The sequence below is a fragment of the Aethalodelphis obliquidens genome, unplaced genomic scaffold, assembly GCF_003676395.1.
Source record: "Aethalodelphis obliquidens isolate GAN/ISIS:26980383/991018 unplaced genomic scaffold, ASM367639v1 scaffold55, whole genome shotgun sequence".
NCBI lineage: Eukaryota > Metazoa > Chordata > Mammalia > Artiodactyla > Delphinidae > Aethalodelphis > Aethalodelphis obliquidens.
In genome coordinates, this window is record NW_020837999.1 from 1,482,542 (window position 1) to 1,508,856 (window position 26,315).

A 26,315-nucleotide genomic window follows, 5' to 3' on the forward strand; every position below is an offset into this window, starting at 1 on the left:
TGCTTAGCCCAGTAAGGGCTGGCAGTGGGATGGGCATGAAAAGCTGCCGTCCTCAGCTGGTCCCTCCCGGCTCTGAAACACAGCTCATTACCCCACCTAGAGCTGTCTCCTGGTAGCAGAGAAATGTTATCATTTGAGGTCACTCAGTAGGACGGTCAAACACGTCTGCTTTCCACTGATGATTAAAATGGTTTTGCCTGCGAACCCTGTCTTTTACTGTGGTCTTTCATGCATTAACACAAATCTCTGCACACAGGATCAGGCAGTTGGCAAGCGCATCCAGCCCCTGCCAGGACTGCGGCAAGAAAGAGTGGTCTGGCTGGCAGAGCTTTTCAGGGAGTGCTGGCTTCATGGAGCATTAAAGGGTCCTCAGAGTCCACCTGCACAAGTCTCATTTCCCTGGAGAAAATGGAATCTCAGAGGAGATAAGAGACTGGTCCTAGAGCTCCTCTGATTCTCAACCCTGTGATCCTCGATTACAGGTTGAGATGCAAGGTGACAAGTGCCCAGAGTGATGCAAAAGGTGCGGCGAATTCTCTTCCCCTTCCCCAGCTTCACCCTCCCTGTCGCAAATGCAAAAATCAAGATTTCAGCAGAGGGGCCAGCTTCCTCCCTGCCCCACGCTCTGCAGCATTCGGTGACGCAAGAGAGTCTGGGGGTTCCTAATGCCCTTAGGAAGTGGGGGGACAGCCACCCCTCACTGCAGAGGCAACTGGGAAACTCATCAGATGCATTCACTCAAGCAGCATAAGGCCACAGCTGAGTTACAACTGGGAGTTGGACTGGGGCTAGAGTGACACAGCAATAAACAGGCCCCTGTCCTGTGACTGGGGGGTGGGTCAGCGGAGGGAGGGCAGCCAGCATGGAACCTGATTGCTAAGTCAAATCCCTCCCATCCTCAGAGCGAGGGCTGCCATCCGTGGTGAAACGAAGGGGTCCTGCTCTGTGGCCTCGTGGCTGGATGCCCAGGGAGAACACCAGGTCTCTGGAGGGGCTTCCGTGGCTTCCACGCAGCAGCGTTATCCCAGGGGAGACTCCGCAGGCTCTTCCTGTACCAGCCAGCTGGCTGCCGTGGGGATTGGCTGCCACCTTGATCACCTTTCGCTCCTGCTGTCTGGAGTCAGATTTTTCTTTCTAGTTGGTACATCAGAGACCCTTCCGCCCTGCAGCTCCTGCAGGTGGCAAAGTCCTGGTGTGCACTGTTGGTGACAGGCCCGTGTGCACACACCTGGGAATGCACACGTCCTCGCAGGGCTGCATCCACGCACAGTGCTCAGCGTGGTGGACCAGGGCCCCGAGACCATCAGCAGGCTTTCCTTTGCTAAGCTACTCAAACTCTAGTAACAAAACTTGCAAAAGGTTCTCCAGCCAGGGCAGCTGGTTCCTGAGGCAGAGAAAGAGGATTTGTGGGGAGACATCCATTTTGGGTGCATTCCTCACAAATAACCTTATGCCACAGCCTTTAAAGTCCAGTCGACGTGTTCTGTGAAAACAGAGGCAGATGCAGATGTGATGTGTTTCAGAAAGCAATATCCGTGCTGGAATAGCTACAGGGAGTGCAGTCTCTAGAACAGGCGAAGTACAAAACTAGATTGTGAACTAGCTCTTGGATTCATTTCAGCAAGCAGGTCCTGAAGAGTCCCTTTAACCCCTTCCTCTCCCTTCTCGAGTTCTGCCAATGCCTCAGCTCTGGCCTCTCCCTTTGCCCTACACACCCCCCTTTCTCCTTCCATCCCCCAAGGACTCCGAAGACCCCCAGAGCCTTTGCTCAGCTTTCCCCTGGCCCGGCACAGCCAGGGGACTGAGGGAAGTGAGAGGGTGGTGGCCGTGCTGGCACTGGCCACAGGACAGTCCCAACAGAGAAACTGTCTAAGCTGCCAACACGACCTGTCAGGCCGCCACCTGTGGACCGCGGGGCCAGGCCCTGCCCTGGTTCTTAATGCCCTCAATAGCCTGAATCCGGGTGAGCCCTCCACTGTGCGAAAAGGAAAGCCAGGAAAACTGAGACCGTCCTTGTGGGCCGTGCTGGGGGGTGTCGTCCGCTGTCCCCATTGCTCCTGCTGGGGCAGCAGCGCTGGTGCGTGGCGGGGGTGGAAGGGGTTACACGTCTGTACTAATAGCCCTTGGATTGGTGAAGGCCTCACGGCCAGAGCCTGGCCACGTCACCGGGTAACTCTGGGGCGCTGCCAGTTGGAGGCATGAGGGTCCCCCCTCCTTGTAGTATGTGGGAGCAAAGGAGAGCCTCTCGCCTCCGCCCCCGTTGGGCAGCATGTCAGCCGTCCGTATGTAAAAGGGAGAGCTGTATAGGGAGCAGGCAGTGCAGTGGCTGGCTGCCACCCCGCACGGCTGGCCGCAGGGCTCTCTGGTGGGAGGTGCCAGGCCGCCTCGGCCGTCCAGGGCCTGGGAGCTGCAGACATTGCAGGTGGGGCCTCTGCGGTGTGCGGGCAGGTCGTGATCCTCCTCCTCCTCCTCGCGTGCATCCTCGGCTCTGCTCCTCTTGCAGCAGTAATACTGAGGGGAGAGTGGGGAGGGCTGCCTGAGGGCTGAATGCCCCCCTCTGGCTGCGCACAGGTGCCCACGGCCCTGCTCCGCTGAGGACCCCGCGCCAGGCGCTTGGTTGGCCCCGGAGAGAAAACTCAACACCAGAGGCCCACGGTCCACAGCGATGTCCTCCCAGCCCTGCAAGACCAGTTCCTCCCCTCTTCCTCCCCGTACTTCCTAGTGCATTGACTGCAGGCGGAGGCTGAGAGAGCGGGGAGGCAGAGAGGGAGGGACATACAGATCCTACTAAGCACAGGCTGGGGTGCGGGGAGCTGCTTTCAGAGTCTTCCCACACGGTGCCCTTCCCAGCACTCCAGAAATCTCAGACGCGCGGGAGACACAACACAGTGACCCGGTATTTTCCCAGCTCACTCTCTTGGGTGCCGAAGTATGCAGGGCGTGAGGGGAACATAGCTCCCTTCTGACAGCCCCCCAACTCCCAGCCCCCTTGACTTACGCCTCCCACATTCCACAGCTTTGGGCTTTGTCACGCCCGCAGTGGGCCTCCAGGTTCTGCCCCCATGTTGGGGACGTGGTTTGCTGGTGGCCTCTGGCCACAGGCCCAGGGGACTGACCTGGAGCCTACAGTAGCACAGGACGGCGATGATGCAGAGGAGAATGACCGTAGCTAGGATTCCGCCAGTGATCACAACCGTTCCCGCTGTCATCCGCCCGACGCCCCATCAAACTCTGCAAAGACGTGTGCGGAGAGGTGAGGGGCAGCTGCCCTCCTGGGCATGGGGCCGGGAGCCCTCCTGGAACTTTCTCAGCTGAAGGCATGGGGGACCCGAGAGCAGGGAGGGCCCTGGGCACTGGAACACCAGGGGCTTCCTGAAGACAGAGGGTAGCTGTGGCCTGGGCCAGCCTAACCTGTGGGGCTTATAGCTGCGGAAGGGAAGAGAGGCGGCACAGAGCTAACTGAAGGTGTGATTCTGCTCCCTGTTTCCATCCAGTTTCAAAGGTTCTTGCTGTCTTTCTGCTTTAATTCTCTTCTCCCTCTCCTCTCCCCTCTCCCCTCTGTTCACATCAGGCTTAACCCTCACCCCTTCCCCTACCCCACGGGGCCGAGACACAGAGAATAATAACTTCTGTTCACTGAGGCCTTAGTCTGTGTGAGGCACTGTGGTAAGCACTCCCCTGGTTATCTCACTTAACCCTCAAAATAACCTTTTGAAAAAAAAATAACCTTTTGAGATAGTTCTTGATTATCCTTACTTCACTCACGATGAACTGGGGCTTTGACTGATGTGACTGAGAGTCCACCCAGCCTGGTTCACCCCGGTGGCCATGCTCTTAACCACTGCCCTCTGGGGCACAAGAGCTGACGGTCCCCGAGCCCTTGACCCAGGTGGAGGGGACAGGGTCTGAACCTCAGAAGTTCCACCCTGGCTCCAACTCATTTGAGGGGCGTATCTCCTTTCTTTCCAATTCTTGGGTAAAACAAGGGCAAGGCGAGCTCAGAGGGAGCCGGCAGGCACATTCTGGCCCCTGGAAGGTTGGGGCGAGGCTGGCCAGACGGGTCCTGCTAATGGGGGCTAACAGGTGGAGGTGCGCTCCGGACGTGAGGCTGTCTGAGGGCCGAATCCCCTTTCAGGCCACTGAACGGGGATTCCTGACCCCCCAAGGCACACGGGGACCAAGGTGGGCTGTGTCAACGGAGCAGGAACGTGTGAGGAGACTTGGCATCTTGAGGACAGAATGACTGTAAGCACTTACGTTCATAAAGGGAACGGTGACCTGCAAGACAATGAAAGGGACGGAGATGTTGTTAGAAGAGTGTTAGCCTGAAAAAGGCCCCAAGGGTTAGATTAATCCCTGAGCTCCACCTCACCTCACCCTGCTCTCTCACCATGGGCTCTATCATCAACAGGCCTAGAGGTCCCAAATCTGCAGCTCCAGCTGTGTCTCCAACTGCTTAGTGGACAGACTTGTCCCTCAGATGCCCACACTGGCACCTCGAACCCAATTATGACAGGCTGTCATCGCCCTCCCTCCAAGGTGGGCTCCCCGCCTCCAACCCCTCTGTTAGTGGTTCCACCAGGGCTGCCACAAAGGGTTTTGCAGGCTGTTGGTTACTCGAAGGGTAAGTGAGGGCTGGAACGCCAGCTGCTCAGGAAGCCGGGCGCCCTGCTGTGCTCACCTGGGGAAGGGGCACCTGTCTTCACCCAGACACCATCTGTTCCTCATCATTGTGCTCCTGGAGCCCTGTGTGCACCTGGCTCCGCTTCTAAATCACTCAAAGTGCTCACAGGGCGGTCTGTGGACCACAGCCTGGCAGCACCTGGAAGCTGGTTAGAAATGTAGCCTCTCAGGCCCCACCACAGGCCTAATGAGTCAGAACCTGCGTTTTAACAAGGTCCCGGGTGATTATTTGCATATTAGAGTTTGACAAAGCTGTGGCGTGTTCCCCTAGATGCCCAGACTTTCAAATCCTCAAATTCTTCTTTGGTTTCTTCCAGTCTTCTGTTCTTCACACCAATTATGACTCTGCACCGCATACCTGCACTGGTGCAAAGGTTTCCTAACAGATCTCGCCGGTTTTGTCTCTGAGCACCCTTCACATCACCCACAGTTAGCCCTTCGTCATGCCCCTGCACCCCTCTTCCTCTGGAGACTTTTAGACTAAGCTTCAGAGGCCTTGCCCTCTCCCACTTCCCTGCATGCTCACCACCAATTATCTTTTCTTCCTCACCACCCACTGTCCCCCCTGCCTGAACCCTCTGCCCATCAGGTAGTCTCAGTTCTTAAGAAGCTTATAGCCAAGTGATGAAAAGACACTTAATATACCTTACGAACCAGAGATGCACAGACCAGGGGCTGTGGGAACACAGAGGAGGGGGCAGCTAACCACTCGGGGAAAAGTTCCATGGAACATGTTATATTTGAGCTGACTCCTAAAGGCTGAATGGGGGCTTGTCCAGTAGACCAGGTGGAGAGGACGGAATGCACGGTCCAGGAGTGTGAAAGAACACAGAGGCTCCGGGAACTGTAAGGAATCCGGGAAGGCTGGGGGTAGGGATGAAGCTGGAGAGGCTGTAAGGCAGGCAAGGAATTAGGATTTAACTCTCTTGAAGACAGTGGGGGTTCCTGAAGGGTTTCGGTAGGGGACAGCATGCTCTCACTGTCTCCATCTATTTAAATTCTGCCCATCCTTCAAGGCTCTAAGAAGCCTTCCCTGACTGCCTCATGGTGATGCACTCTCTCCTGCTGGAATTCTACTGTAATGCCTTTCCATGTGCCACTTTTCAAATCCTGTCTTGGTATGATGTTTGTCAACTTTCATGTGGGAACATCTTGACTCCTGTGCTAAATTATGAGTCCTCTGGGATCAGGAGTTGCATCTTATACTGTAGCCTATCCTCCTGCAGCATTATACACAGTGCCTGGCACACAGCGGGTACTTAAAAGTTTGGTAATCATCTCACCATACAGCATTTCTTTCACAGGCCTGGCAGTAATGACTCTGATCTGCCACCAGAGGGCAGCAAGTTGTATCTCTCCGCTCACATCTGATACGCAGACCAGAGCATCCTTGTTCAAGACCAATTTGACTTTGCCCAAATGCACAGTGAGCCATGCTTCAGGGTTCACTGGGGTATTCGCTGGGGGCGGGCAGGTGAACCTCAGCCTTGGGAGGACTTACACACCATCACAGCCACACCACTCCACCCTCCCCTGCTTCCCCTGCATGCTCACCCCTGAGGGCTGCTCAGGAGACAGAGAGGCCTAGTGACCTGAAGTTGGAGGAGGCAGCCGTGGTCCACTCTACTGAAAGTTTTGGCCTAGTCCCTTGGGATGTGTCCAGGCTGTTTTAGAGAACGGGGAATTATGAAGCCATACAAGAACAGAGCCCTCCCTTCTTTGCCCTCCATGCCTGGCCTCCCTCTTTCAGTACCATGAAGACTGCACAGCAGAAGTGGCCTGGAAATGGGGAGCACTGCAGTGCAGGCAGAGCTACAGGGCTGAAGGCCCATTCAGGGCCCAACTGTGCCGCTTAGCGGACATCCCATCTTGGAAACTGACCTTCTTTCTCGTGGTAAAAGAGCGATTACCAAAAAACTCAGGAAAAAGGTTCATGTATGTGAGGGCCCCTTGTAACCTCTAAGATGTCCTTCAAACACGGTTATTTGTGGGGAGAAGGAAGGCCCAGACATTCTGTGATCACTTAAGTCTGGCCTGACAGTCAGAAACCAAGAAGGCACATGTGAAGTGCATGTGGTCAACTAGCCAGGTCCCAGCCAGCTTCCCAGAGGGCCCAGTCCTGGTGGTGCAACTTAGCATTTAAATTCCCAAACCCAGTGGCTCTCTATGATTTCAGGGGTGCTTATTTTCTCTTTGCAACTAGATGCATATGATCACAATAACTCCCTGAATCTAAACAGCATTCACTGTACAGTTTACAACATGTTTCCATTTCTGTCCCCATTTATGACGGGCAGGTTCTAAGATGGCCCCAAATGAGCCTCTCCCCTGGCAGTCATGCCTTGTGTACTCCCCTCCCCTTGAGGAGGGGTGCCACCTGTGACCTGCCTCTAACTAACAGAATACAGCAAAGGGGATGGGATGTCACTCTGTGAGTAGATTCTCAAAGATTCTGACTTCCCTCTTGTGAACCAGCTCTCGCCCTGGCTGGTTTTGATGCAGCAAGTTGGATTCTGGCGAGGCCCATGTTGTAGCAAGGAACTGAGGATGGCCTCTGGCCCTCAGTCCAATGGACAGCAGGGTGTTAAAGCTATCAATCCAATGGCCCAAAAGGAACCGAACGGCCACTTAAGTGAGAGTGGAAGTGAATCCCTCCCCAGTTGAGCTTTCAGATTAAACTGTAATCCCAGTGGACACCTTGAATGCAGCCTCATGACCAACCCTGAAACGGTGAACCAGCTGGCGATGCTTGGATTCCTAACTCACAGAAACTGTGAGATAATCGATGTGTGTTCTTGCAAGCTGCTAAATTGTGGTAGTTTGTTATACAGCGCAAGATAACTAACACACCTCCTTTGAACCATACAAAAACCCCACTCACAGGAGGGAAAGCCAGACCTTTATACGATTTGCCTAAAGTCATACAATAGCAAGTGTCTGAGTCAGGACCCAAGGGCCAGTGCTGTGGAGTTTCTGTCGCACCAGTTGCCTGATTAATTTCCTCAGGCCTTGAGAACAAGGTCCCTACGTTCCCTCGCAGGGTCTAGGAGCTCTGGACAGAATGGATTCAGTAGTGACCAACTCAGGGGCTGAGGACAGCCAACAAGGACAAACCTGTTGCCAACTGCAGACCCCCGGGGCCCGCCCTCTGTGACCAGGACTTTCTGGAGCTCCCTCTCCACCAACACCTCTCTCTACCCAGCATCCGGGCACCTTCTCCTGTGCCTCACACTTACGTGAAACAGCTGGAGCAGCGACAGCCCAGTCACGCAGGCTGTGCCTGAGCAGACAGCAGCTGGGGGCACGTCATGGCCAAGGGTGTCAGTCCCTGACAGAGAAGAGAGGGGAAGGTCAGTGAGAGCTGGAAAGAGAGGCTGAGAGGACAGACGGGCACACGCTGGCACCTGGTTGTGACCCCAAGACTCTGGAGTGGACATCCCCAAGGGGGCTTGTTTCCTGACCTCCACGGCTGCCTTGGTCTGAGGTCCCTGAGCCTAAGAACCTGAGGTCAGACCTCTAAGGCCACATCGTATCCCGTCCTTGTTTCCCTCCCTCAGTGTCGCTGTCCGGAACCCTTGCCCAATGCACCATCAGGACAAGAGCCTCTCCCTGCTCTGGGAAGCAAGGCTCAATGGGGGAAGGGAGTCCAGCTGCCTCTTTCATACTCCACTGGAGAATGCCGACCTGTTCCCTGGCGGATGTGTCCTTGGTGGCTGCATGGCCGATCCCCCTCTCTCTGGCCCCACACACCTCTTTCCCATCTCCTTCCCCATTGTTTCCTGGGCCTGTCCGTATTCCCAGTGCCCAGAGCTGATCACTCCTTTCTCTTACTCCAATATCCCGACTTCCTCAGGCCAACCCACCAACCAGAGAGTTGGATGGGTAAGTTCACGCAGATGTGCTGATGGAGGAGGGGGAGGTGAGACCCTATTGAGGAACCCAGTGTAGTCTAATTACTGGGGGGTCCCTTCAAGCCAAAATTCTTTACCCACTCAACATGGAGCATCTAGGCCTTACACTGGGAATGGGGTGAGGGTGGGGTGAAGGGGGGAAGGACACCCCCTGGTGGTGACGCTGGGCCCCTGCTCACTGTCCTGAGAAGGACGTGCCCCACTGGGTGTATTTGTACTGGGGAGGGAACTCAACCATTAACGGGATGCACTGAGCCACCTTCCACAAGGACAGGGCCAACCACTTCCAGGTTCTCTGCCTCAGCCAGAAGCTGGAGGTCAAAGGACAGACATTTTCATGCCTCAAGGACTGGCACCACAACTACTGAGCCTGTGCTCTACAGCCCACGAGCCACAACTACTGAGCCCATGACCCACAACTACTGAAGCCTGTGTGCCTAGAGCCCGTGCTCTGCAACAAAGAAGCCACCGCAATGAGAAGCCCACACACTGCAACGAAGAGTAGCCCCCGCTCGCCGCAACTAGAGAAAGCCCACATGCAGCAACGAAGACCCAATGCAGCCAAAAATAAATAAATTTTTAAAAAAGCAATGGGGCTGGCACAAGTTTTAATCTAGGGGCAGGGGCAGATTTCTCTCACTAAATACATTTTAAAGTAAAGGGATACTTGGATCATACATCATGATCAAGTGGGATTTATCCCAGGGATGCAAGGATTCTTCAATATATGTAAATCAATCAATGTGATACACCACATGAACAAATTGAAGAATAAAAACCATATGATCATCTCAATAGATTCAGAAAAAGCTTTCGACAAAATTCAACACCCATTTATGATAAAAACTCTCCAGAAAGTGGGCATAGAGGGAACATATCTCAACATAATAAAGGCCATATATGACAAACCCACAGCAAACATCATTCTCAATGGTGAAAAACTGAAAGCATTTCCTCTAAGATCAGGAACAAGACAAGGATGTCCACCCTCGCCACTTTTATTCAACATAGTTTTGGAAGCCCTAGCCATGGCAATCAGAGAAGAAAAAGAAATAAAAGGAATCCTAATTGGAAAAGAAGAAGTAAAACTGTCACTGATTGCAAATGACATGATACTATACATAGAAAATTCTAAAAATGCTAGCAGAAAACTACTAGAGCTCATCAATGAATTCGGTAAAGTTGCAGGATACAAAATTAATACACAGAAATCTCTTGCATTCCTATACACTAACAACAAAAGATCAGAAAGAGAAATTAAGGAAACAATCCCATTTACCATTGCCTTAAAAAGAATAAAATACCTAGGAATAAACCTACCTAAGGAGACAAAAGACCTGTACTCAAAACTGTAGGATACTGATGAAAGAAATAAAAGATGACAAAAACACATGGAGAGATATACCATGTCCTTGGATTGGAAGAACCAATATTGTGAAAATGACTATACTACCCAAAGCAATCTACAGATTGAATGCAACCCCTATCAAATTACCAATAGCATTTTTCACAGAATTAGAACAAAAAATTTTACAATTTGTATGGAAACATGAAAGACCCCAAACAGCCAAAGCAATCTTGAGGAAGAAAAATGGAGCTGGAGGAATCAGGCGCCCTGACTTCAGACTATACTACAAAGCTACAGTAATCAAAACAGTACGGTACTTGCACAAAAACAGAAATATAGATCAATGGAACAGGATAGAAAGTCCAGAGATAAACCCATGCACCTATGGTCACCTAATCTATGACAAAGGAGTCAAGACTATACAGTGGAGAAAAAACAGTCTCTTCAATAAGTGGTGCTGGGAAAACTGGACAGCTACATGTAAAAGAATGAAATTAGAACACTCCCTAACACCATACACAAAAATAAACTCAAAACGGATTAAAGATCTAAATGTAAGGCTGGCTACTATAAAACTCTTAGAGGAAAACATAGGCAGAACACTCTTTGACATAAAGTGCAGCAAGATCTTTTTTGATCTACCTCCTACAGTAATGAAAATAAAAACAAAAATAAACAAATGGGACCTAATTAAAAGCTTTTGCACAGCAAAGCAAAACATAAACAAAATGAAAAGACAACCCACAGAATGGGAGAAAATATTTGCAAATGAATTGACCAACAAGGGCTTAATCTCCAAAATATACAAACAGCTCATGCAGCTCAATATATATTTTAAAAAAACCCAATAAAAAAATGGGTGGAAGATCTAAATAGACATTTCTCCAAAGAAGACATACAGATGGCCAAAAAGCACATGATAAGATGCTCAACATCACTAATTATTAGAGAAATGCAAATCAAAACTACAATGAGGTATCACCTCACACCGGTCAGAATAGCCATCATCAAAAAATTTACAAACAATAAATGCTGGAGATGGTGCTGAGAAAAGGAAACCCGCCTACACTGTTGGTAGAATGTAAATTGGTACAGCCACTATGGAGAACAGTATGAGGTTCCTTAAAACATTAAAAACAGAACTACCATATGACCCAGCAATCCCACTCCTGGGCATATACCTGGAGAAAACCATAATTCAAAAAGATACATGCACCCCAATATTCACTGCACCACTATTTACAATAGCCATGTCATGGAAGCAACCTAAATGTCCATCAACAGAGGAATGGATAAAGAAGATATGGTACATACATACAATGGAATATTACTCAGCCATAAAAAAGAACAAAATAATGCCATTTGCAGCAACATGGATGGACCTAGAGATTGTCATATTGAGTGAAGTCACTCAGACATAGAAAGACAAATATCATATGATATCACTTATATGTGGAATCTTAAAAAAATGGTACAAATGAACTTATTTATAAAACAGAAGTAGAGTCACAAATGTAGAAAACAAACTTATGGTCACCAGGGGATAAGGGGGGGGGCGGATAAATTGGGAGATTTGGGATTGACATATACACATTACTATATATAAAATAGGTAACTAATAAGGACCTACTGTATAGCACAGGGAACTTTACTCCATACTCTGTAATGACCTATATGGGAAAAGGATCTAAAAAAGAGTGGATAGGACTTCCCTGGTGGCACAGTGGTTAAGAATCCGCCTGCCAATACAGGGGACACAGGTTTGAGCCCTGGTCCAGGAAGATCCCACATGCTGTGGAGCAACTGAGCCCGTGTGCCACAACTACTGAACCTGCGCTCTACAGCCTGTGTGCCACAACTACTGAAGCCTGCATGCCTAGAGCTCATGCTCTCCAACAAGAGAAGCCACTGCAATGAGAAGCCCGCGCACCGCAATGAAGAGTAGCCCCCGCTCGCCGCAATTAGAGAAAGCCCGCACCCAGCAACACAACCCAGCGCAGCCAAAATAAATAAATAAATAAATTTATTTTTTTAAAAAAAGAGTGGATATGTGTATGTATAACTTTGCTGTACAGTAGAAGCTAACACAACATTGTAAATCAACTATATGTCAATAAAAATTTTTTAAAAATAAAGTGATAGACCTTCAGTGAGATTCTGATCAATAAAAGTGAGGGAAAACACAACTACAGACTAGGAGAAATGAAAATGGATATTACCACATATGCTGCAAACATAAGGAAACTAAAGGGTATTAAAAACAACCTTATGCCAATAATCTAAAAATACAGATGAAATGAATGCATTCATGGAATAATGTAACCTACTAACACCTCCTCAAGAAGTAAATTACTTGAAACATAATGTGAAGAATCAAATCATCGAAAATTGACTTTCAAAAAAAAAGAAGAAAAAGAGAAAAGAAAACACCTAGGCCCAGAGGGCTTCACCAGAAACACCTACCAAACATTTAATAAAGAAATCATTCTATCTTACACAGGGCATTCCAATAACAGAAAAAGAAGAAACATTCTAAGTCATCTTATTACCATTTTTCACTAGCAAAAAAACAGTAAGAAAATGTAATTTTAAAGACATATAAAATGATGATAAAATTATTAGGTCCTAGGTATATACATAACACAAGCTATACAGAGACTTTATGTAGAAATCTATAAAATTTTATTTTTATAAAGACTTTTTTTTTAACATCTTTATTGGGGTATAACTGCTTTACAATGGTGTGCTAGTTTCTGCTTTATAACAAAGTGAATCAGTTATACATACACATATGTTCCCATCTCTTCCCTCTTGCATCTCCCTCCCTCCCACGCTCCCTATCCCACCCCTCCAGGCGGTCACAAAGCACCGAGCCTATAAAGACTTTTAAAGGTTACTAAATAAATGGAGGGGTATACTAAAAAAAATTAAAATTAAAAAATAAAGGGATACTAGAAGAAAAAAAAATCAAAGTTGCTTTTTGAGCATAAACCATGCAATATGCTTGTTTAACAAACCAGTTACTTACACAAAAATGGTCCATGGAAATAGAAGGACTCTAAGAGATCTGGCCCAATATCTTTACTTTTCTAGATGAAGAAACCAAGTTCAGAGAGGACAAGTGACTTGCTTAACCACACACAGCAAGATAGAGATGGAGCTGGAGAGGTGCTGGGAGCAAAGCCTCCTGGCCCCAGTCCAGGGCCCTGCCATTAGGATGCTGTCTCTCCTCCTAGAACATCCGCACTTGTCTCCCCAGGAGCTAAGGTGTCCCCTGAAATAGGGTTTCTCAAATTGGCTTGATGGTAACAATCACCTGAGCCACATGTTAAAGCAGAGACTCCAGACCTACTGAAGCAGCATCTCCAGGGGAGGGGCCCAGAATCTGTGTCTTTAACAGGTTTGAGTCTTACTATCTGGCCCTTTTGGGAAATGATGCAGGAATGAAGGTCTTTGGGAGGATTTCAGGCTGGAGGCAGCAGGGGAGGTGGCTGGAGGCAGCAGGGGAGGTGGCTGGAGGCAGCAGGGGAGGCGGCTGGAGGCAGCAGGGGAGGCGGGTGACCTTGCAGAGTTTGTGGCATCATCTGCTGCCCATAACAAGGCTGGCTCTGGATTCTGTGTCCTCGGGCCAAGCAGGCCAGAAGGAGGAGGAAGGGAGTGCAAGGAGAACCAAAAGTACATGGTGTCTCTGGGTGGGTTGGAGCCAATAAAGAGGTCAGGATGCGGAACCTTAAGGCAATTCTTCTAGGGGAAGAATGGGGCTGGGGGAGCATTAAAAGCCACCCTGGTAGAATGTGCTGGAAATGGGTTTCCCATTCCCCATAAGACCAGGGGTCTACGTTCTCTCTGAAGGGCCCCTGCCCTCAGTGACTTCAGCGCCCAGAGGCAGGGTCACCTCCCTCACTGCCTGGACCAACAGTGGCAGAACGCCTGCTGTAGCTGGCCCTAGCACATGTAATTAACGATTGGCTGCCCCCTGCACCCTGCTTGGCCCCCTTAGGAGCACAAGTTAATTGAGTGGGGCCTAAGCACCGGCTGATCTCAATTTCTTCCGATGCAATTAAGCCTTCTCCAGTCATTTATTAACTCATGAAATTGACACAGCAGGTTAGCAGCCCGGGAGAAGAGGAACAGTTTTTTTCCTTGTTCCCTGTCTCGTCGGACATCAATGCTCAGGCATGGCTGGCAGAGGGAATCAGAGGAAGGGGCTATTTTCACTCTGACTGTACTTATGGCCATCACCAAGCCCGGACCCCGCGGATGAGGGTGGGAAGAGTTGGTGGTCAGATCAGTTCCTTTGCTCCAGATGAGGTACTACAGCAGCAAAGAGAGGCCTGTGCTGTTTGAGAAGGGGCCTCTCTAAGAGATACAAGGACTCTGCAAATCATCAAGGGAAAAAAAGAGACCCTCAATATAATAATGGGTAATAGACAGGAGGTTTATAAAAAAAGTAATCCAAAAGGCTAACAAGAAAATGAAGAGATGCCCAAACTCATTAGTAATCTGGGAAACGCAAATTGAAACCACAGTGAGCTATCGCTCTACACTGGTAGACTGGCAAAAATTAGGGTGCTGGATAATGTCACGTGTTGGAGCAGATGTGGGAATTTAAGGGCACTGCTGGTGGAGTGTAGTTACGACAACTGTTGAGGGAGAGACCTGGCACTACTTGGTCACGTTAAGTTCAGACCCCATGAGGCAGCAACTCTGCTCCTGGGTCTGTATCCCCCAAATTTCTCAATATATTCATAAGGGGCCATGTGTGGAGACGTTCATCACTGTGTTTTATGGTGGCAGGGAATTGGAAGCAGGTCAGTGACCATCACTAGAGAGTGGAGGGGTAAAGTCAGGTAGAGGCACACCTCAGAGGATAACGCAACTGCTGAAAGCAGTGGACCAAGTGGATCATAGTAACACAGAGCAACAAGGATAAACCTTAGCAGAAGGCTAAGTGAAAAAAAAAAACCCCAGAATTAGATGTATAAAGATGTATAATACTGCTTATATAAATTTAAAATACAGGCACACAGACCAACAATTTACATTTTCAAGAACACATACCAAAACAACAAAGACAAAAACCCCCCAAGTTCATAGATACAGAGAACAGGTTGGTGATTGCCAGAGGTAGGGGTGGGGGTGGGAGTGGAGGTGGGAGAAATGGGCAAAGGGGGTCAAAAGATGCAAACTTCCAGTTATAAAATAAATAAGTCATGGAGAAGTGATGTACAGCATGGCGACTATAGTTAACAATACTCTACTGTATATTTGAAAGTTGCTGCGAGAGTAGATCTGAAAAGTTATCATCACAAGAAAAACATTTTTTGGCAACTATGTGTAGTGTCGGATGATAACTAGACTTATTGTGATGATCATTTTGCAATGTATACAAATACGGAATCACTATGTGGTATACCTGAAATGAATACACTGTTATATGTCAATTATACCTCAATAAACAAAACAAAACTGAAAACACATACCCCAAAATGTATACACATTAAATATGCTAGAATGGCTGACTGTGGAAGGAGGAAAATGAGAACAGGAATAAGAATAAAAGAGAAAAAAATAAATAATAGAGGAGAGGGGCCTTGCCAAGACCAATGATGAAAAATAATGTGGACTATCTGAGAAGTAACACTGAGGAGTATAATTAACTTAACCTTCTATGTCTGAGGTCCAACTCAAAAAAGAAAGAAGGGGTCTCTCACCACCCCCAGGAGGCCTTCCATGATTGACTCAATGCTGCACATTTCTATTTGACCTTCCTATTTGTTCTCAGGTAACTGTATTGTTGACACACTGGTGTCGAGTGGCTGTATTTTGCTTCCTTCTTAAATTCCAGACCATTTGAGGGCACAGACTTGGAATCTTGTGTCTTCATAAAGCTCCATTCCCAATGCCTGGTGTTCCGCACATTCTAGACAGTGGGATGGCAGGTCAAATGGGAAGCTGCTTTGCATGCAGAGTGCTGTCCCAACACACAGCCTTCCATTCTGGTCTCACCTGCTGCATGCAGTGGAAAGAGCACAAGGCTAAGAGTCCCAAGATTTTGGGTTAAATTCTGTTTTCTACGCTCACTGCTTGGTCGATTTTGGACAATGAATGATCTCCTTGAGGTTCATCTACAAAACGAAGGTAAATGATTTATCTTCCCTTACGGGGTGAGGATTAGGGGAAAGGGTGTGGTTATTTAAAATGCTGCAGCAATATAAGGAGGGTGGGTGTTGTTCCAAGGACTCAGAGTCCCTGAAGTCCTCTGTGCTGCTAACAGGAGAGATGGCCCTTTGTGCTCATTCATCCCTTGATGAATTGGCTATGCCAAGTTTGGGGAGCAGACCCTGGTAAGAGCTGGACCACTCGGTGTAAGAGAGTGAGAAGAATTTATTGGGGTGTAGGGTGGCAGGAAGAGCAGGGAGGGCAGCGTGAGGAAGAGAGGAGCCAGAAAGAATGGCCCAGACTGGGGGACCCTGCTGAGCCTCTTGGCCAGATAAAACCCCAGCAGTTAGTTTGAGAGAAAACCTTTTAAGATTTGGGAGGTCTCTAAGTTTTTTGTATTGTCTTCGCAAACTGTTGGTAACTCACAAATGTGAGGGATATTTTTCTTGTTTGTGGCAATCCAGTGAAGGCACTGAGCTCAGACCTGGGTGCATATCCGTGGAACGCAGATGACACAGGAACTAATTCGGTGTGCGCAGTTTAGAGCCAGAGGTCACCGTGAGAACGATGGCCCTTGGGACAGATTCTGGCTTCCTATGAGCCCTGGAACAGGGGTTAGAGCAAGTCCGATCTAGATCCTTAGAACACATGATCCCAGCTGACATACGAGTTATGCCTGAGGTGTTGCATGTGAAAATAGATGGTCATTCCTCTTTTGTTCTAGCCTAGACCTAGCTCTCAGATTAAATGTGTCCCTAAGGCCCCTGATCATGACCGTGACTAGCGTTCTGGCTCGGACCTTGTTGTCTCAGCATGATACTCGTGGAAACTGTGCTATTCCCCTCACTTATTCTTTATCTGCTATTTACTGAGCACTAAGTAAGTGCCTGGCGTTGAGCTCCAGAGACACAAAGATGAACAGGCAGAGTGCTCTCAAGGAGCTCACAGGTTGGGAGACTAGTAAACAGTAGTGGGCACAGTCTGTCCTCAGGTCCCAGGACCCCCAGATGGAAGGCCTGGGGGTGACTCTGCAGTTCCTATCAGCCTAACACAGTGCGTGAGGCTGCAAACTCCCTGGGGCAGGAAGAGCTGCTCATCCAGTGCTCGGGGTCACCAGCGAGTATCTGCTGCAGAGAAACAGCAAAGAGGAGACAGCCCTGCTCCTCAAAGCCCAGCGTCACCCCAGAGGTGCTGCCTGTGTCCTTGATGCCTCTGTCAGAGGTGAGGCTGAGCTCACCTCCTCCCTGACGAGGGTGTCCCAAAGATGGGCTGCCCTGTGTGGTCCCCCAATAAAAACCATGCCGATCGTGGAAGAACAGTGGGTGCATGTGTGTAGGAGCCCTCAAACCTTCAGAGCCTAAGAACCTGGCTATGGGCCCCTCAGGCTGGGGAGGGGGTGTGACTTTGATCTAAAACCCAGTAAGCACGCTGCTTTGTGTCTGCCAGCGAATCCCCAGCCCTAGAATGTAGTAGATGCTCAATACATGCTTGTCAAACAGAGACTAGTGAATAGACACATGCCAGGTTTGTGGGAGGTCTTCCTCGCCACTCCCCCCGCTCACCCCCACTGCCCACTGCCCACCACCCACCGCCCCTGCCACAGAGCATCTCACGGCACCTCCAAGCCCCACCTGCCCCACCTCTCAGCCTTCCCTGAGCTCTCTGCCTGCCAACTCCCACTGTGCTAATAGTCTAGAGGGCACGGAGGGACTTAATTATGTGTCATTTTAGATGGGTGTGGGCTATTTTGTGCAGATGACACTTGTCCCTGCAGCTCTTGGGGTCAGGGTTCCTGATCATGGATCTGTTCTCTCTGCTTCGGAAAGACGGGTGCAGAAGCCAGTAAAAGTATCAAGGGCTTTGTTCACCTTGGACTTGGCTCTCTTTCCGTTTCTGCCTTTCAAAACAACGTTCATTACTGCTGATAGTTTTCTTATGTTCATCTTGTTTGATGTTCAGGCATGGCAGTTTTTTGATTTCTCTTATTTCACAGAAAGCAAAAAGTTCAGAAAGGCCAAGTGGCTTGGCCAAGGTCACACAGCTATTTTGGGAAGAGCTGGGACACCCTGCCCACACCATTCTTCCATGACTAGCATAGTTCTAGCTCTGCAGGGAACATGTGCCCTGTGCCATGGGTCCCATCTCTGTCCCACCCCAGTTCTGACTCCACGTTCTATTTCCTGACCTGACCATTTGCAGGAGGCTCAGGGGCACCATGGCCTGTGTGTTGGGAAGGGGTTCACTTTTCCTTTCCACAAGGTGCATTGCTCTGCACCACACGCTTGGATTTCTCTCCATTCGATCTCTACTATTGTTTGGAAGGTGTTCCGAGATCCCCAGGCAGCAGGCCTCCAGCCTGATGACTACTGAACGGGCTTGTTAGGAAAGGCAGAAGCATCTATGGGGTTTGTTTCTCCTTGCTGGCAAGATGTCAGGAGACTGGAAGGGATACAAATAAGAGAACCCAGGCCACTGAAGGGACAGAGAGTTTGATTTCTGAGGCCAGATGGAGATAAGGAAGGGCAAGGCATTAGGCTAATGAGTGGGCCAGAGGGAGCTAGCCTGTGAGGGACTGGTCACAGGACCCTAGAGTCATCTAACTCAGAGTAGCAGGAAGGGGGAGGCTTGCTCAATGTGCTCCAAGGGGACAGGATTTGAAGTAATGGGATAAAAGTAGACCAAGGAAAATTTAGACCAAATCTAAGGCAAATCTCACAGGACACAAACAAATGTAGCAGGAAGATTGGAAAACTGTCAACCCATGTGGTACAGGGAGGTGTGGGAAGCACTACTGAGCTGCCTCCTCTCCTGTCCTCCAGCCCAGAGACCTGGTCCATTCATCCTGCCAGTCGGGTCTGATGGAACCAGGCTGAGGGCAGGATGAGGGTGTGACGAGGCAGCTACAGGGTTTGGGGGCCTTAACAATTGCACCAGGATTTATTCAGGATCCTTAGTCACTTCAATGAAAACATTCTAAAATGGGCAAGAGGGCCCTGAGGAGGACTCTCAAAAGTCCATTTGCAGGTGATGAAGTGATGCAGGCAGCAGACCTTTTGCTACTTGTGCAGGTGGGCGCGGGACTCCACGAAAACCACGGGAGAGCTCCTGGCAGAACCCCATGGGCTTAGTGAGCAGAATGGGAAATTCACATCCAAATATGCCTCCTATTCTTAATAGTTGACACACACACACACTCAAGTCAACTGCATCCCACAATATATATGGTTCCTATTCCACATTCTGGGTTTGCTAATTCTCAACTAATCCCTTGGATGTCTTCGTGAAGTTCCAAGTTAAACTTTTCTAAAAACTGACCTACTTGACTTATCAACATATTGTCGTCCAGAGGGAGCAAAACTAAGCAAACAGTAGTTATATCTCCATGAATCGTAATTCTCTCTGCATTACATGCTCTAATTTCTCTGGCCATGGGAGGGGCTTGTGATGGCTCTTCCAGCGGAATCTCTCACTTTGCACCCTGTAGATGCGGTGGGGAGGCTTGTGCTGATTCTAAATTGAGCTTCCAACTGCCCCCCAGAAGTGAAGATGGAGACAGGAGTCCCATTTCATCCACTGGCCCCTGAGGGCTGAAGTGGGTGAAAACTGCATGTGGCCAGATTACCCATCAGGGAAGCCTCCACTATTAGGCTGATCCAGATGAGCCATGCTTTCTCAAAAAACAGGTTAAAAGAGCAACTTTACACTTTTTGGTGCAATAGGAAAACATATTGTGTAACAGGGAAACATATAATGTTTATATCCTCTGCTTTCTGCTAAACTCTGCCTACCAGCTCATGTCCTGGACTGGGGAGAATAAAAGATAAGTCGGGAGATACCATGCTGTTTGAACTGATATGACCTGACCTGAATACACTTAGACAATGAAAGGAGAAAAGGAGAAGTTCAAGAGCTGGCATGAAAGGTACTTGAAAAACATTCTGGAGAGACTGCAGGGAGGAGTAGACTCGAGGTGGCTGCTGTGTGCGTGAGATATTGAGAGAGATGGAAATGGGAAAGAGACTTTTTAAGTTTTTTTGTATATTATGAATGAAATTTATCCCATTGGGACTTCCCCCAAAATCTTCAATAAAGGTTTAAATTGCTTTCCACATATGTTTTGCATATTGGATTTGAGTTTCTTTAAATAAGACACCTCGAAGAGACTGAGCCCACAGGCAACTTTTCCTGTTCTTTCAAGGGTTATCATCATAAAAGAGGATGACTTGTCCAAAGAAAAATGATCGGTAGGAATTACCAGTAATTCTCAGAGATGGGAGGATGCCAATTTAGGTAAAGTTGAAAAGAGACAGAGAGATGAGCATTTATGAACTTCCTAAACAGAAAGACACAAAGAAGATAGGGATTTGGTAGGAAACATAAATGATAAATAGTTTCTCAAAATGTTCCTAGTAAGTAGCCCCTCTGGGACCAGCCAACATAAGCCCCAGCCTAGGCCAAGGCACAGCCTGCACCTGGGTCTCTGACCCAGCGGAGCACAGGCTCCGGACGTGCAGGCTCAGTGGCCAGCCGCTCCGCAGCATGTGGGATCTTCTGGGACCAGGGCACGAACCCGTGTCCTCTGCATCGGCAGGCGGACTCTCAACCACCGCGCCACCAGGGAAGCCCCCATATAAATTTTAAGATTGTTCTATTTCTGTGAAAAACGCTGCTGGAATTTTGATAGAGATTGCACTGAATCTGTAGATTACTTTGGGTAGTATGGACATATTAACAATATTAATTCTTCCATTCTATGAGCATGAAATATCTTTCCATTTATTTGTGTCTTCAATTTTTTCATTAATGTCTTATAGTTTTTAATATACAGGTCTTTCACCTCCTTGGTTAAATTTATTTCTAAGTATTTTATTCTTTTTGAAGCAATTATAAATGAGATTGTTTTCTTCACTTCTCTTTCGGATAGTTTGTTATTAGTGTACAGAAGCACAACAGATTTTTGTGTATTGATTTTGCCTCCTACAACTTTACTGAATTCATTTATTAGTTCTAACAGTTTTTTTTTTAATTGATGGAATCTTTAGGGTTTTCTATATATAATGTCATCTGCAGATAGTGAGAGCTTTACTTCTTCCCTTCCAATTTGGATGCCTTATATTTCTTTTTCTTACCAAATTGCTCTGGCTAGGACTTCCAATACTATGTTGAATAAAAGTGGCAAGAGTGGGCATTCTTATCTTGTTCCTGATCTTAGAGGAAAGGATTTCAACTTTACACCGTTGAGTATGATGTTAGCTGTGGGCTTGCCATATATGGCTTTTTATTATGTTCAGGTATGTGCCCTCTGTACTTGCTTTGTTGAGAGTTTTAAATCATAAATGGATGATGAAGACTGTCAAATGTGCTGCACCTATTGAGATCGTGATCGTATGATTTTTATCCTTAATTTTGTTAATGTGGTATATCACATTGACTGATTTGCAGATGTTGGAACTATCCTTGCATCTCTGAAATCCCATTTGATCATGGTGTATAATCTTTTTAATGTACTTTTTTTTTTTTTGCGGTACGCGGGCCTCTCACTGTTGTGGCCTCTCCCGTTGCGGAGCACAGGCTCCGGACGCGCAGGCTCAGCGGCCATGGCTCACGGGCCCAGCTGCTCCGCGGTATGTGGGATCTTCCCAGACCGGGGCATGAACCCGTGTCCCCTGCATCGGCAGGCGGACTCTCAACCACTGCGCCACCAGGGAAGCCCCCCTTTTAATGTACTTTAATTAAATCCTTTAAATGTTGAATTAAGTCTGTCAATATTTTGTTGAGGACATCTATATTCATATTCATTAGGGACAGGGCCTGTAATTTTTTTTCTCGTAGCATTCTTGTCTGGTTTGGGTATACGGGTAATGATGGCCTCATAAAATGAGTGTGGGAGAGTTCCTTCCTCTTCTTTTTTTTTTTTTTTTTTTTGGAAGAGTTTGAAAAGGATTGGTACCAATTCTTCTTTGACTGGAAGAATTCACCAATGAAGCTGTCTGGTCTGGGCTTTTGTTTGTTTGGAGGTTTTTGATTACTGGTTCAATCTTCTTACTAGCAATTAGTCTGTTCAGATATTCTATTTCATCATGATTCAGTCTTGGTAGGTTGTATGTTTCTAGGAATTTATCTATTTCTTCTAGGTCATCCAATTTGTTGGCATATAATTTCACAGTGGTCTCTTACGATCCTTTGTATTTCTGTGGTATCAGTTGTAACATCTCCTCTTTCATTTCTGATTTTATTTATTTGAGTCCTCTCTCTTTTTTTCTTTGTGAATCTAGCTAAAGGTTTGTCAATTTTCTTGATTTCTTTCAAAGAACCAACTCTCAGTTTCATTGATCTTTTCTATTATCTCTTTAGTCACTGTTTCATTTATTTCTGCTCTAATCTTTGTTATTTCCCCCCTTCTACTAACTTTAGGCTTTATTTGTTCTTTTTTTTAGGTCCTTGAGGTGTAAGCGTTCACTATTTGAGACTTTTCTTGTTTCTTAAGGTAGGCATTTATTGCTATAAACTTCCCTCTTAGAACTGCTTTTGCTGCATCCCACAAATTTGGGTATGTTACATGTACATTTTCATTTGTGTCAAGGTAATTTTTTAATTTATCTTTTTGTTTTTCTTCTTTGACCCGTCGGTTGTTCAGTAGCATGCTGTCTAAATGCCATATATTTATGAGTTTTCCAGTTTTACTTCTGTAATTAATCTCTCATTTCATACCATTGTGGTAGGAAAATATGCTTGATATGATTTTAATCATCTTAAATTTATTAAGACTTGTTTTGTGTCTAACATGACCTATCTTGGAAAATGTTCCATGTGCACTTGAGAAGAATGTGTATTCTATTGCTTTTGGGTGGAATGTTCTGTAAATATCTGTTAAGTCCCAACTGTTCTAACATGTTGTTTAAAGCTGATGTTTTCGTATTGATTTTCTGTCTGGATGATCTATCCATTGATGTAAGTCAGGGTATTAAAGTCCCCGACTCCTATTGTATTGCTATTTCTCCCTTTAGGTCAGTTAATACCTGCTTTATTGTTGTTGTTCAGTTGTTCCTATGTTGGGTGTATAAATATTTACAAATGTTATACCAACCTGTTGGATTGACCCTACATCATCATGTCTGTCATAAATGCCCTTCTTTGTCTCTTATTATAGTCTTGTTCTAAAGTCTGCTTTGTCTGATATAAGTATAGCTACTGCAGCTTTCTTTGGTTTCCCAGTTGCATGGAATATCTTTTTCCATTCCTTCACTTTAAGTCTGTGTGTGTCCTCACATCTAAAGTGAGGTAGCATATAAATGAGTCTTGTTTTTAAAAAAATATTCAGCCATTCCATGTCTTTTGAGTGGAGAACTTAGTCCATTTACATTTAAAGTAATTATTGATAAATATGTACTTGTTGCCATTTTGTTAATTGTCTTCTGGCTGTTTTTATAGTTTCTTTCTGTTTCTACTCGCTTTTACCTCACTATGAGAATTTCTTAAAGCATGCGACAGAAACACTGAGTATGCTAGTTTAAAATCCAGATTCCTGGTAACCCCTAGACCTAGTAAACCAGACTCTCTGTGGGTGAGGTCTGGTTATCTGAATTTAAGTAGGGTGATTGTTCAATTTATGGCCCAAACTGGAACACTTCTGAGTAAAAGGGGGCACTATTAATAACTATGCTGGGACAACTGGCATAAACCAGGATAGTCACCCTCATTTCAAGTATTTCCTTTTACAGTGAAGTGTGAGAACCACTGCCCAAGGCTCTAATTCTTTCATGATGGAAACCAGGTATCTTCCCTCCTTTAATTCCCTAGTAGGCCACAGCAAGGACAAGGCCCTGAACTGACAGGCTGAGCAGGCAGCTACAGTACTACCATTGGGGTAGGCAGAAGCAGAAGATGGCTGAGAGTGTGAGCAAGGACAGCTAGTGTCCTAGGTAGATCTTGTCCCACAATGGCCTCCTGCTACCTTGAGAGATGCTGGCTGTGGTTACTGTGAATGAAACGGACAGGACTGGTGCCAGTGTACCCCTCCAGCTATCCTTCAAGGACCAGGCTCTTTTCACCCAGAGATGGGGCTTTAAACGGGACTTCATTTACACAAATAATGCCCCATATTCAACAGTGAGAATGAACACCATGTTAAGTCAGACAGCCTGGGGCCAACAAGAGCCACCTAGCTTGTGGTGGGGCTCTGTCATCTGCCCAATGCCCAGTGTGATATTTAAGACAGCAGCAGGGCCTCCAGCTCCTGTGGTTGGGCTGTTGTTTCCTTCCAGGGGAACTTTCCTTCTGTTCATTTTGCTTTTCCTTTTAATTTACAATCATGGAAAAGCACCCAGTTCCATCAAAGCCAATTCTGAGACCTTTGAGCCTAAGAGAGTTTTAAAATGACACCTGACCTAGTCTCTGACCTATTCCACCAAGATCCCTTGAGATTTAATAAGACACCATCTAGAATTGAGGTTTTCATTGTCTCCTAATAGCATTAAGCCAGAAGTCCACAAAATCTCTGCATGAGCGTGTACACATTCTTTTCCTCTTTTCTATATGCCTTATACTCTCTTCACACACATACTTCTTCTATGTCCATGAGACAAGCCCATACACCACTATGTGAATAGATGATGAACGTCCTGATTTGTAGTGTAGCTTACAGACTCCTGGAATTTTGGAAAGTATAAATGGCTTTAAAATAAGGTTTTAATTATTCTATAGCTAATAAACTGGTTATGGTGATTATGTGATATATATAGACCTTTAAGTATTCCCTGCCATTGGAGCATATAGGGAATGGACCATGTTCACAGCCAATCAAGTGAACAATGGTTGAAGAAACTGGGCTTGTTGAGCTTGTATAGAGAAGATGTTGGAGAAGAGATGGGAGGAGAGGCTATGATAACTTTTGTCAAATATCTGAAGACTTGTCTCTTAAAAGAAAGACTTATTTTTGTGCTGTATTTCTGCTCCATTAAATGATGTGACTCCATGCTTTCTTTTTCATAATATTCCCCCCCCCACTGCCTCCACCTCTTTCAAGCGCAACTTCCTCCATGAAACCTTGCCGAGACAGAGCCAATTGTCCCCTCCATCAGGCTGCCAGCATTTATCACACTGTATTCTTTTTTAAAAAATTATTATTATCTCTTTGTCTCATTCACTAGAGTGTAGGGCCCTTGAGGGCAGGAGCTGGGGCACACTTTCCTATTTCAGCACCTAATACAGAGTAGACCTTTCATGCATGTTTACAGAATGAAAAACTGAAAAATGACTGTTTGGGTAGGAGCTTTTTAATATAAGAGCTCTGTGAGGTGATGGAGTCATCATCAACTCCATTTCGTTGATGAGGTAAATGAGGCTCAGAGAGAACAGGTGACTCATCTAAGGTCACACAACTAGTAAGTGGTGTTGCAGACTGCTTCTCTGGTCTTCTAGGTCGAATGCCAATTTCTTACCCATGAGAAAAAGTGTAAGAGCACCTAGGCAACGATAACAAGCAAGCCACTATTTATTGGCACTAACTATGTCCTTCCTCACTGGGACTGGACCTTCTATTAAGATATCAAGGCTGGATACTGTCCTCACAGAAACAAAGAACAGATTGGTTGTTGCCAGTGGCAGGGGGTTGGGGGGTGGGAGAAATGGGGGAAGGTGGTTAAAAGGTACATACTTCCAGTTACAAAATAAATAAGTTGTGGGGATGTAACATACAGCATGGTGACTACCAGTTAATAATACTGTATTGCATATTCAAAAGTTGCTAAGAGAGAGTGGATCTTTTTTTTTTTAATTGGGGTATAGTTGCTTTACAATGTTGTGTTAGTTTCTGCTGTACAACGAAGTGAATCAGCTATATGTATACATATACCCCCTCCCTCTTGGACTTCCCTCCCACCTTCCCCCATCCCACCCATCTAGGCCACCACAGAGCACCGAGCTGAGCCCCCTGAGCTGTACAGCAGGTTCCCACTAGCTATGTGTGGTAACGGATGTTAACCAGACTTACTGTGGTGATCATTTCGCAATGTATACAAACATGGAATCATTGTGTTGTACACCTGAAACTAATATAATGTTATATGTCAATTTTACCTTAAAAAAAGGAATGAATAGTGTCAATCATAGATATTTATTAACCATGACAATCCTTTGAAGTGGGAATTATTATTTCCATTTCACAAATGAAGGAACTGAACGTGAGAGAGATTAAGAAACTTGCCCAAAGC

The 26,315-nt window shown here is 46.8% G+C and overlaps 1 protein-coding gene across 1 annotated transcript; it reads right to left on the minus strand.

Annotated features, from left to right (window-relative positions):
* Positions 1-480: 480 nt before the first annotated feature.
* Positions 481-3,506, minus strand: LOC113609143 (protein FAM163A). Its single transcript, XM_027086176.1, has 2 exons — positions 3,117-3,506; positions 481-2,511 (listed from the first exon to the last, which is right to left on the minus strand). Exons 1-2 carry the CDS (start codon positions 3,207-3,209, stop codon positions 2,101-2,103), a joined length of 504 nt encoding a protein of 167 aa, XP_026941977.1. The 5' UTR covers positions 3,210-3,506; the 3' UTR covers positions 481-2,100.
* Between the last annotated feature and the right edge of the window lie 22,809 nt (positions 3,507-26,315).

Bases quoted from the DNA above. Each gene is read 5' to 3' on its own strand.
- LOC113609143 (XM_027086176.1), bottom strand. From the start codon at position 3,209: ATGACAGCGGGAACGGTTGTGATCACTGGCGGAATCCTAGCTACGGTC. The intron at 2,512-3,116 runs GTCAGTCCCCTG...CTCTCCCCTCAG, and splicing joins TGTGCTACTGTAGGCTCCAG to TATTACTGCTGCAAGAGGAG.